At 38.1% G+C, this 12,557-nt stretch overlaps 1 protein-coding gene across 11 annotated transcripts; it reads left to right on the forward strand.

The window, feature by feature from the left end:
• The first annotated feature begins 257 nt into the window (after positions 1 to 257).
• LOC107813751 (putative galacturonosyltransferase 4) lies at positions 258 to 6,798 on the forward strand. Of its 11 annotated transcripts, none has more exons than XM_075233591.1 (10): positions 258 to 437; positions 653 to 849; positions 980 to 1,014; positions 1,482 to 1,523; positions 1,621 to 1,747; positions 1,880 to 2,121; positions 3,952 to 4,223; positions 4,396 to 4,753; positions 4,983 to 5,555; positions 6,259 to 6,798. In XM_075233591.1, exons 2-10 carry the CDS (start codon positions 741 to 743, stop codon positions 6,544 to 6,546), a joined length of 2,046 nt encoding a protein of 681 aa, XP_075089692.1. In that variant the 5' UTR covers positions 258 to 437; positions 653 to 740; the 3' UTR covers positions 6,547 to 6,798. The 11 variants fall into 11 exon arrangements, with proteins under 11 accessions (XP_075089692.1, XP_075089695.1, XP_075089696.1 ...); XM_075233594.1 differs by having other exon boundaries at positions 1,883 to 2,121; XM_075233595.1 differs by having other exon boundaries at positions 270 to 523; positions 1,883 to 2,121.
• The last annotated feature ends 5,759 nt before the right edge of the window (positions 6,799 to 12,557 follow it).

Below are 12,557 nucleotides of genomic sequence, written 5' to 3' on the forward strand. Positions count from 1 at the left end.
CAATTTAATTTAAACATACAATTATACCCTTAATTAATGAGAAGCTTTTATAACCACACAAATACTTTGGGCCCTTTTTGAATTGTTTAGGACCACAAAGTCTAAAAGTGTTCATTTTTTCTTAAATTTGTACGCAGTCAAACATGTTCTCATAAATTGGAACGGAGGGAGTATATATTTTTTAATTTGTCTAGTAATTTTTATAAATAATTAATTTTAAATCTTTATTTTATATGCTAATTTATACCAATCAAAGCGATAGGAGTATTTGATTTTCATTTATTTCCTTGAGGGTACTACTATCATTACTCTTCGGATCACATCATTGCGCTCACCGACGCCCTTCTCTCTCTCTCTCCTCTCTCTCTCTCTCTCTCTCTCTCTCTTACAGCCACCAATCCATTGCCAAATTCTGGTTTTTGAAGGTTAATTTCATGGTAGTTCTCCTCTTTAATTTCCACCATTTTTAGTGCTATTTTACAAATCACCAATTTGGGTTTACTTACAGTACTGGAACAGTATGGTACTTTACTATACATTCTACAACAATCCATACAGATTTTTTTTAGTGAAATTGAGTTTGCTTTTCATGTAATTTTCCTTGATTTACCTTCAATTTTTGTCTTAATTTTCTTTGTACGTTTTTGTTTAGGTTCAATTGAGTATTGATATCTGTGGTGAATGAGATCTGAAGTTTTGCTGCTAAGCTGAGAAGGAATTAAGAGAGGTGCACTGTAGAGATGAAGATGAAATTTAGAAAGCCAGTGTTGTTCTTATTGCTAGTGACTGTTTTGGCCCCTATTGTTCTCTACACTGACACTCTTGCCTCTTATTTTACTCCTCCTTCATGTAAGCTCCCCTAATTTTTCTGTAAAATGGCTAGTTTTTTTTTTGGGGGGTGGGGTGGGGTGGGGTGGGGTTAAATTTTAAATTCAAGGATAGTGTTTGATGTATTGGGATTCTGTGATTGTTTATGCAGCAAGAACTGAGTTCATTGAAGATCTCTCTACCTTCGTAAGTCCAATTTGTGTTTTATCCACTTCATTGTTTTGTGCTTTTGATATCTTTCTTAAAAACATAAGGATTTAAGTTATATGCGCTGACAATGTATAGATTTTTCTAGTTATTGTTTCGGGAATTTTAACCTGTGATAGCAAGTTGTTGACGAAGTAAGTTAATATCATTGATAGAGCATCGGAAAGATGCAAAATTACAAACAAAAAATAAAAAAAAATAAAAAAATTAACACGTTAGCTCCAGTACAAGAGTGTCTATACTAGGATTAGGGAGCTAACAAAGTCCAAAAAGTCGCCAACAATATTTACAGGGGTAAGAAAATTCCAACTGAGCAAACTAATTAAGCATCTAACCTGTGATATCAAGTTAGGTACCATTTTTTGCCAGATTTCTAACACCTATTAACTGACCTGATTGTGTAAATATGGAATATTTTCATTACAATTTCTGATTCCATGATGCAGACACTTGGTGGTGACGTCCGGCCTCTAAATTTGCTGCCTCAGGTATCAATTGTAATTCTAATTGAGGATTTCTCGTTCCTCTTTGATTGACCAATACGATTGCCAGTTCTTAACTTTCCATGTGTACTAATACTGGTAGGAGTCATCCACATTGCTCAAAGAACCACCGGGCAACGTATATTCAGAAAATTCAAGCCTTTCCCTTTCCAATACCTCAGACACTTTAAGCAGCGAGGATGCTCGTAAAGCAAGACAACTAACTGAAGGTTTCTGTTCATTTATGTCTCTGTTTTTTGAAGTTTGAACTTAGAGGTTTAGCATGAAGTCAACTTGATCAGGTTTCACGTTGCTTCCATAGTTTTTGAATTGATTATCTAAAATATATGATCTTCATTTAGCAGAATCAATGAAGCACCAAGCTGCTACTGGAAACAGCAACGATGGAATAGAAGTGGCTATGAATGGAAATCGCATAAGTCAGGTTACTGATAGCTTGCATGAACCGCATCAAATGGACAAAACTTCACTGGAACTTGTATCAGCTGAGAGAAGTGAAGGCAGAGCAACAGACACTAGCTCAAAGAAGAAGACAAGTCCAACAGATTCTAGCCACACCTCGGATACCACATCTGCGAAAACGGTAATTACCTTATATATTTTCTGCTTCTGCGACTATCTGAATTGGCAATGTGCAGCTATTTGAATGTTTTGTAGTATTTTTTGTTCTTTGTTTCAAACATTCATATGTTGACACTGTGACATCATAATAGTTCTCTTTACTGTCCTTATAAAAAAAATTGTCTCTTTATTGTCTGAATCTAGATTTGATCTATATGGTGCACTTTGTCTTAGAATCTTTTTTACTGCATATAGGATAAGTAAAATTAAGGCAAAATATATGCCGTGCAAATTTTGTAAGTTTATACTCCGTAAGAAGAATGGCGGTGAAATTAGACGGGAATTGGGATTGCTGTGCTTAAGTATTGATAGAAGAAGATGCAAGTATGCAACAAATTGAACTTAAATTGGATGGTCCATATAAAAGAAGAAGAATTAAAATAAGATTGCTGAAATGGAGGAGTCCGAGTGGAGTGTTATGCAATAGAAAGCATCTTAACAAAGTGAACACCAAGTTGTATTGAACAAGTGTGATACCAACAAAATTATGTGGCAGTAAAGTTGGGCTGCTGTAGCCTAATATGCTGCAGAAGATGAATGTCGTAAAAATGCAAATGTTAAGACATATGTGCTGTCATACAAGATTGAATAATATTCGAAATGATCACATCCGATATATGGTGCAAATAGAGAATAAAATGAGACAAGGTTGTCTTTGATGATATCCTACCAGACTTTATGTGCACCGGCATAGGTGTGAAAATATGAAATGTGATTGAAGGGGACGAGGTAAACTTAAAATGACATAGGTGAAAGAAAGTTTCTCCGAAAGTTCTAAGATCTCTTGGTCAATGCAGATTTGACTAAGAATAGAACAACAAAGTGAAAGGAAAGGATCCATGTAGCCAATACCAAATTTGTTGGATTTAGGAGATATTATTATACTTAAATTAAGTTCGGTGTTTGTCGCTGTGTTGCTAAAGGCGTAAAGCGTACAGGTTTATGGGGCTTTTTGCAGAAAGCGCAATCAATGCATTAGCTGTAATAAAGAAAGGCACGATGAAGAAAAAGTATGTGTGTAACCTAAGGAAAAAACTATGGAAAAACATTTTTAACTGCAATTAAGTGAAATATATTGAACGGAAAAGTGAAAACATGTATTTTTAAATTCAAAAACCTATTTAACTTTTGAGTTAAATGCAAAATACAGTATTAAGTTTCTAATTCAGGTTAAGTGACTTAAAAAAAAATTAAATTCCTAAACCCTTTTCCTAATAAGTAATAAATGCATTCATAACATCTCCAAAAAGATTAACATATCTATTTTACCTGTTGTGTTTATTGTTCATTGTCTCTCTTTTCAAGATATAGCCAATGGATGATGAGACACATGCCTTAGCGCTTTGATACCAGCACTGTAGGGCCACCTGAGCATGGCGAAGCGCCCAATTTGAGCTACACCTAGATTCAGGGATTAAGCATGCTTGTTTATTGGATGTTTTTTTTTTCTGATTAGAGACCTGTATGCCCCTGTGGGATATGTGTGGAATTTGGATAATTTCCAGTTTTATATAATTAATAATTTGCCAGACAAAATTGTTTAGTGGTGGAAAGAATGGATTTAAATACAAAAGATACGATTACGATACACAAGATTCATATATAGCTGATCCCTACTAATTTAATGTATGATTGTGTGACAAGGGACAATGTGCTATATTCTATCAAAAATAATATGATTTTGGTGGATTGCACATTATTAGTAAATATGCAATAATTGGCTTGGGATTCCTAGATGATAAGTGACCCTTATACATGAGCTGAACTTGCTTATGTTTGGGTTGGTTTCTAGGAAATAAGGCAGGATCAACGTACTGTTCAAACCAGTGGTAGAGTTGTATCTGGAGAGACAGCAGGGGGCAAAGGTGAAGAGCAGAATGCACAAGTGGTTCCTCCTGATGCTCGTGTTCGCCAGCTTAAAGATCAGCTCATTAGGGGGAAGGTCTACCTTTCACTCTCAGCAACACGAAACAACCCCCACTTCATTAGAGAACTTCGCTTGCGGATTAAAGAAGTACAACGAGCACTTGGTGAGGCCAGTAAGGATTCCGAGCTGCCAAGGAAGTAAGTCTTCTTTTAGACGACTAAGTTCATCTTCTGTTTTCAAAATGGCTTTCAGGTGGTCCTGACTCCTGATTCTCCAGTGATTTTGCCATTTAACTGTATAATTAATGTCTAAAAGCTTGGTCCATGTTATTGATTTATCTTCCAATACAATTGTGATTTCTCTATATAGTGCCTATGAGAAGTTGAAGGCGATGGAGCAAACATTGGCCAAAGGGAAGCAAATTCAAGATGATTGTGCTACTATAGTAAAGAAGCTTCGCGCTATGCTTCACTCAGCAGAAGAGCAGCTTCGTGTCCACAAAAAGCAAACATTGTACTTAACGCACTTAACTGCTAAGACACTCCCTAAGGGTCTGCATTGTCTTCCCTTGCGCCTTTCAACAGAGTATTTCAGGTTAAATTCTTCCCAACAGCGATTTCCAAATCAAGAGAATTTAGAAGATCCCAAGCTGTATCACTATGCACTCTTCTCAGACAACATTTTAGCAGCTGCGGTCGTCATAAACTCAACTGTTTCCCATGCAAAGGTAAATGATCTATTGTCTGAAACTTACATGTATATTGAGCTTGCTGTTGGCTCAGAACAATATAATTCACTTTATCTTTTCCAATTCTTTTCTTCTATGATTATGGAGAAAATATGCCCATCTGCCTGTTTGAGTTTACAATAACTCAACCTTTATGTGTCTCTTCAGGGACATCCAACAAAATTGGAAATAAACCTTTATGTATAACTTTTTCTGCATGTGGTGGCAGGATCCTTCAAAGCACGTTTTCCATATAGTAACAGACAGGCTTAATTATGCTGCAATGAGAATGTGGTTTTTAGCAAATCCACCGCAGCATGCTACAGTAGACGTCCAAAATGTTGAGGAATTCACCTGGCTAAATTCAAGTTACAGTCCAGTTCTGAAGCAATTGGCTTCTCAGTCCATGATAGATTATTACTTCAGGAGTCGTGCTGATTCTGATCCGAATGTGAAGTTTAGGAATCCAAAGTACCTTTCAATCATGAATCATTTACGTTTTTACTTGCCGGAGATATTCCCAAAGCTGGATAAAGTTCTCTTCTTGGATGATGATATTGTTGTGCAAAAGGATCTTAGTGGCCTATGGTCTCTTGATCTTAAGGGTAAGGTGATTGGTGTGGTTGAGACTTGTGGAGAAAGCTTTCATCGATTCGACCGCTACCTCAACTTCTCAAATCCTTTGATCTCCAAACATTTTGATCCCCGTGCTTGTGGTTGGGCATTTGGAATGAACATCTTTGATCTAAATGAGTGGAGGCGGCAAAACATCACAGAGGTGTACCACTCATGGCAAAACCTGGTATGAGATAAATTCTTCCCCGTTGTTTATGTCTGGATTTGTATGTTAAATTAGCATCATTTTGTATTTATATAATTTGATGTGCTGTGCTTAGTCATAATGAAACCCTGGAGCAACACTGTCATTATTTCGTTAAGTATCAAATCATTTTCTCCCTCAGGGCAGTTTCTCTTTCCCAGAAAATAGGTCACATTCACATTTGAGGCCTTAACCCCCCCCCCCCCCCAATCAACCATAGGATGGACCATGTTCAATCACATTCAAAATATTTTTGTTTGAGATGATGTCTGAGCCATTAATTGGTTTGGTTATACGGGGATGTAATAAGTTAGAATAAAATGGGTAATGTGTAAAAGTTGAGGACAATTGAGTAAATTTGGCATCTGCCAATCCAATAGACTAATATAAAACTGGGCAGGTCATAGCTCAATCTAGATTAGGAAGTGAAATTTTGGCCTAACTTCTATAGGATTAAGAATTGCCATGTGTCCTATCCTATCATGTTGCTCCAATGTTCCTCCAATTAGATTAGATTAGATAGTGATGTTGTAGCCTCACTAAGTTCCGGATGATTAAATAGACATGACTTGTCATGTTTATCTGGTTTTCTTCCTAAAGGTGTCAACGTATACACCAGCTTTTTTCATGCATAATAATGTTGTTAAAATTAGTCGTGAAATTTAATGAACCTTTCTCTGCACAGAATCATGATAGACAACTTTGGAAGTTGGGGACCCTACCACCTGGTTTGATAACCTTTTGGAAGCGTACATATACCCTTGACCGATCGTGGCATGTCCTTGGGCTTGGCTACAATCCAAATGTTAGCCAGAAGGACATTCAACGAGCAGCAGTCATACATTACAATGGAAACTTGAAACCATGGCTTGAGATAAGCATACCCAAGTTCCGAGACTACTGGTCAAAATTTGTTGACTATGATCAGGTATTTTTGCGAGAGTGTAATATCAATAAATTGGCTGGTACATGAAGTGTTTCCTGCATATATTTCTCTTAATTCATAAATACAGTGAACATTTGTTTAGTTTACAGGTCTGTTCTTCCTTAATAATTTAATGATTTTGTTCTTGTTCTTTTAAGTCACAAGTTATTTAGGTATATATATGTCGAATGGAGTATTAGAGTGAGCATTCTGTATTACATTTATTCTTGACATCCATTGTTGGATGACAGCTTGAATTCAAATTTGTTGTAAATGATTAAACATAGCTCTCACTTTGAATTTCTCTGTTCATTTTTGGGTTGTTGTATATTAATGGCATGCCGCTTTCGAGGGCCATGTATTTTCCATTGCACAGTTTATCTCACTAATGTCTTCTATGTTTGGTCTTTTTAAATTCGAGTAAAAAGCAATGCAGGTATGTTTTTTTTCTTGTTCTGTTACTAAGCGAAAAAAAATGTCTATCTAGTATAACAGTGTGGTAAAGGAGTGACTGTTCATTGCAGCATAGAATGTTTTTCTACTGATCTCCGTCTTACAACCTGTTTCTTCTTATGGTCTTCCTGCATTTTAACTGTGCTAAGATTACGGTGCTTGGTTTGGTGTAAATATCGGGTGCGGATAAAGTATTTATCGTGGTAAACGATTCAGGTAAGTAGTAGAGCTAAGACAACTGGATATTACATTCCGCGCTTATGTCCTGTTTTTTGTCATCAGAAAGTTTTCTTCAGCTTGAATTGGAGTATGTTATTGTGTTTAATATAGAAATGCTACCTTCTCATGAATTTGACAACTAATCAGACTCAACTTTCCAATTATCATATGCTTGTGATTTGAGAACCTGATTTATCCTCTCTGCCCCAAAATATTCCAATATAGCAACCTCTTCTATTTTTTAAACTGGGAGATTTATGTTACAAAACATATACATACGGGTCGTTTGGTTGAGAAATAAGTTATCCCAAGATTAATTATTCCGGGATTAGTTATCCTACCCTCCTATCGGGATAAAAAAAACACTACAATCCCGGGATAACTAATTTTGGGATTAGTTATATTGCGATTTTATTCCAACCAAATACGGGATAAACTCGGTTCAACTTTAATTTCGAGAATAATTATCCCTTATCCCTCGTACCGAGCTCTAAAGGTTAAAAAGTGTAGTTTTGGGGTAGTACTAAAAGTTTATAATGCGATACTAGTTTCACTACAAAAATGTAATATCTCAAACCATGAGAGAACTAAGCGTCACAGAGGAACCTCGAGGAAGGTCTATCAAAGTGAAAGCATTTCATTCAAATTTCTGGTAAGTTCCCACTCGCAACTTTCAATTTTGAATGAAATAAGGCCGATATCCAATACTCCAATGTCTTTAATATTATATATAAGGTTATGCACCTTTTCAATTAGTTGGAATATGACTAATGGACAATATTCATTTCTTTTCTGTTTCTTTTATTGTAATAACTTTTTTCCTTTTTTGGGGGCTAAAGTTAAATATAGTGAGACTGGTTTTCCAGATTTGTTTTACAAAATTTTGAAAACGGGTCTTTTATTTTTTATTTTTTCGTTTGGTGGCAAAAGTGAGTTATAAAGTTAAAGTGAAATCATCCTAGACATGCCATGGGCCAGTTTTGTTCCCCATCTTTGTCACAGGTAAAAAGCTTTCAACATGATAATACGACCAAAAAAGTTTCAATCATCCGATACTGTACTACAGTACAATAGTAGGATAATTTTCTTCGCGATAAATATTTATATCAAAAAGAGCAGCCCGTACACTAGGCTCCCGCTATGCACGGGGTCCGGAAAAAGGCCGAAACACCCGGGTCTATCCTTACCTTACATTTCTGCCCGATAAATATTTATATCAAATCAAAAAATTTAATATTAGCAGCTACATATTTTACTATTTTATTCCTAATTTTTTTTTTGTAATTCTTGAAATTCTCTTTCCCAAATAAGACTCTTATATACCGCTTCATTTCACTTCTGTCATTCATCATTTTTCTTGTAAAAAAAATATTTTTCAATGTATACTTTTATATATAGCTGTAAGGGTATGTGTTTACCCATGAATTTGGATAATAATTAGACTTATATTGTGATTTAAAGGATATGTTATTTCACCCATTACCAATTGATAAGTAGAAAAAAACAAAAGGTATAATTGAACTGTAAATAACCCAAACCAGTATGCAAACAGAGCTTCAGCCTTGAATTAAGATACCCTCGAGGTGATAACAATATGAGAACAGTAAAGATTGAATAAATTGATGAACAAGACTACTAGTCAGAAAAGAAGAGCTATATTGCTTTTGTTTCAGCCAATAATGATCCTCACAAATGAATAGGATCTCCCTTTATATAATAGAGGCGTCCTAAATAAGGTACACTTCTTATTATAGTAGGAAATCATATTAACATCTAATTAACCGCCATGGATTGATCCATTCCGAGATTCACGCCACGATCCTCGACCAACCACGGATATCTCGCTCTTTCCGTTACCTAGCTATCCCCAATGTTACTCAAAGTCTATCTTCCCTAACTTCGACTGATACCGACCTCAATCTCGAAAGAGACTTCGATCTCGAACTCAGTGCCTTAGCTCTTCAATGCAACGTTCTTGTTTCGATCAAATAGTGAAATCGGGTAGTCCCGATTTCTACCGTATACAGGTAGTCCCCTCATTTTTTGGAGTATAACGACAAAAAATGAATTGAGTCCTTAATCTTTACCCCGATTTGCCACGACATCATCATCGTGACATAAGCGGCTGAGGAAACAAAAGCTTGGAAGCTGGCCTTCCCGAGGAAGACTCCGAGAACTCTAGCGAGTCCGGCGGTGGAGAAAATTCTGAGGGTGAAGACACTTCTACCGATAAGGATCGTGCTGCTCAGGTTTCGTGCTCTTCATAATTTTTTGCTTTTGAGGCTGGTCGGCCCTTGCGAGAACTCTTGATAGTGACCTATAGTCCTTGTAAAAAAGTTTTGACGAATATATAAAGCTTTTTCCCATCCATGGCTTCTAAATCTGTTACCCTTTTGTGCGGGTCAAAGCGCCTTAGCATAAAATTCCATTTGAATGTCCAAAGTTTGAGATGGTAATGACCGACAATAAGTATTGCCCTCGAACGTTTCTGATCAGTGGACCCCGAATGACCATTTGAACTTGAGTTTGAGTAGCTCTTAGGCTCAATAGTCGATGAGGTAAGGTATCCCCTGGGCTTGATGGTTGAGTGAGTGCATGCTCGAACTTGAAATGAAAATAGCCCTTAGGCCTTATGGCCAAGTGAGGATATGCTCGAACTTGAGATAAGGTGGTCCTTGGGCTCGAAAGATAGTCTCCGAGTGAGAATTTTCTCAAACTCATGTAGCCCTTGGGCTTAGTAGTCGAGTGAGTACTTGCTCGAACTCGAAATGAAATAGCCCTTAGGCTTTATAGTCGAGTGAGTATTTGCTCGAACTCGAAGAAAAGTTAGCCCTTAGGCTTTATAGATAGTCCCCGAGTGAGGGTTTGCTCGAACTCGGGTTAAGATAGCCCTTGGGCTTATATGATCGAGTGAGGACTTGCTCGAACTCGAAGTGAAGTTAGCCCTTAGGCTTTATAGTCGAGTGAGGATTTGCTCGAACTCGAAGAAAAGTTAGCCCTTAGGCTTTATAGATAGTCCCCGAGTGAGGGTTTGCTCGAACTCGGGTTAAGATAGCCCTTGGGCTTATATGATCGAGTGAGGACTTGCTCGAACTCGAAGTGAAGTTAGCCCTTAGGCTTTATAGTCGAGTGAGGATTTGCTCAAACTCGAAGTGAAGTTAGCCCTTAGGCTTTATAGATAGTACCCGAGTGAGGGTTCGCTCAAACTCGGGTTAAGATAGCCCTTGGGCTTTTATGATCGAGTGAGGATTTGCTCGAAAACTCAAAGTGAAGTTAGCTCTTAGACTTTATAGTCGAGTGAGGATTTGCTCGAACTCGAAGTAAAGTTAGCCCTTAGGCTTTATAGATACTCCCCGAGTGAGGGTTTGCTCGAACTCAGGTTAGGATAACCCTTGGGCTTTTATGATCGAGTGAGGACTTGCTCGAACTCGAAGTGAAGTTAGCCCTTAGGTTTTATAGTCGAGTGAAGATTTGCTCGAACTCAAAGTAAAGTTAGCCCTTAGGCTTTATAGATAGTCCCTGAGTAAGGGTTTGCTCGAACTCGAGTTAAGAAAGATAGCCCTTGGGCTTTTATGATCGAGTGATGACTTACTCGAACTCAAAGTGAAGTTAGCCCTTAGGCTTTATAGTCGAGTGAGGATTTTCTCGAACTCGAAGTAAAGTTAGCCCTTAGGCTTTATAGATAGTCCTCGAGTAAGAGTTTGCTCGAACTCAGGTTAAGATAGGCCTTGGACTTTTGTATTTTTACGGATTTCGTACGTCTTCGATCCGCGTTAATTTGGTCGTAGTCTTTTTAGTTCGGAATTCGCCCTTTGGGCTTATTTTCCATTTCACTTCAAGTTTGCCCGAAGTGTTAGTCCTCGAGTGGGGTGGCCGTGGCTTGTAAAATCGAGGCTCGCCTTTGAGGTCTTATGGTCTCGAAATTTTAGTAGTTTGATTTCGTTTGTTTTTCGGACGGCAGTACTCAAGCGGGGGGTAAGTTGTTCGAACTTCCATCACGGTCGGCCCTTAAGCCTGTTTACACAATAGATCAAGTGTATAAAATAGGAAATTTTTCCAAAGGCATGAGATATCGGCAAGGAAAAATACTTCTCTCAATAGATAATTATACATGCGCGCATGTTCGATGTTAGGGCTCAAGTAACCTATACGGGCACGATTTATCTGACCATTTGACCCTTACAACATTTTCCTATCGAGACCCGCTGTCAGGAAGTGATTTCCTTGCAACAAAGTAGACATTCAAGGGTAATGCCTTCCAGTACTCGAGGCTTATTGTAGGGAACCTTGGATACTGTTGAATTGCTCTAAGTTAACACGAACAATGGTTGCCTCGTTAAAAACCTCGCCGGAAAAATCCATTTGGGATAAAAATCGGTCTAAGGGAAAAAGAGTGCAACAACTGCTTTAAGATCCAAAGCTTCGTGCCGATCCTTGTCGAAAGCCTACAAGTGTTAGTCGAAAAAATAGAAAGGATTGGACTGGGGTCGTGCCTTTATTCGGATTATGGATATTTAACATAATCTTACTCGGCATCAAGCCCCCGTGAATTTTGACCTCGATCATTTCTCCTCTCATTTCATGCGAAGCTTTTCCTAGAACCGCTGCCTATACGGTCTCTGTTATACGGTTGATATCGATCTCTGTTCGACCTCGGTTCTCGATCGATGTCCCTTTTGATCCTATCCATGGGCCTGCTAGGATAAACGGACCCCGAAGGAGTCCTAGTTGATCATCCTCGACCCTAATCTTCGACTGATACCGATTATATACGTCGGCCCAAGTGACAGCCGGGTACTCGAGTAAACTTTGCTTCAACTGCTGTGAAGCTATGGAACTCCGAGTGTTGAGACCTTGAGTGAAAGCTTGAACACCCCAGTCATCGGTGACCGGAGGCAAATCCATTCTCTCCGCTTGGAACCGAGATACGAATTCCTTAAGCATCTCGTTATCTTTCCGCCTCACCTCGAAAAGGTCTGACTTTCTCGTTGCAATTTTAGTGGCTCCGTCATGTGCTTTTACAAAAGAATCTGCAAGTATAGCAAACGAATCAATAGAATTAGGGGGTAAGTTATGATATCATATTAAGGCATCCTTCGATAGAGTCTCCCCGAACTTTTTCAGTAGTACGGATTCAATTTCGTCATCTTCCAAGTCGTTTCCTTTGATGGCGCACGTATACGAGGTGACGTTTTCATTCGGATTAGTCGTCCCATTAATCTCGGGCATACGAAACTTCTTGGGGATTGGCTTCGGAGCCGCACTAGGGGAAAGGGTCTTTGCACGATGTTTTTAGAATCTAGTCCTTCCAATATCGGTGGTGCCCCTGATATTTGGTTAACCTGGGAGTTGTATGTTTCTACCTTTTAATCATTTGCCTCAATTTT

The sequence above is a fragment of the Nicotiana tabacum genome, chromosome 16 (genome assembly GCF_000715075.1).
Source record: "Nicotiana tabacum cultivar K326 chromosome 16, ASM71507v2, whole genome shotgun sequence".
NCBI classification, from domain to species: domain Eukaryota; kingdom Viridiplantae; phylum Streptophyta; class Magnoliopsida; order Solanales; family Solanaceae; genus Nicotiana; species Nicotiana tabacum.

What these genes read in the sequence shown, in the direction of transcription:
- LOC107813751 (XM_075233591.1), top strand. Translation starts at nt 741, where the DNA reads ATGAAGATGAAATTTAGAAAGCCAGTGTTGTTCTTATTGCTAGTGACT. An exon ending in TTATTTTACTCCTCCTTCAT is followed by an intron (nt 850 to 979) that starts GTAAGCTCCCCT and finishes TTGTTTATGCAG; the next exon opens with CAAGAACTGAGTTCATTGAA. An exon ending in TTGAAGATCTCTCTACCTTC is followed by an intron (nt 1,015 to 1,481) that starts GTAAGTCCAATT and finishes TCCATGATGCAG; the next exon opens with ACACTTGGTGGTGACGTCCG.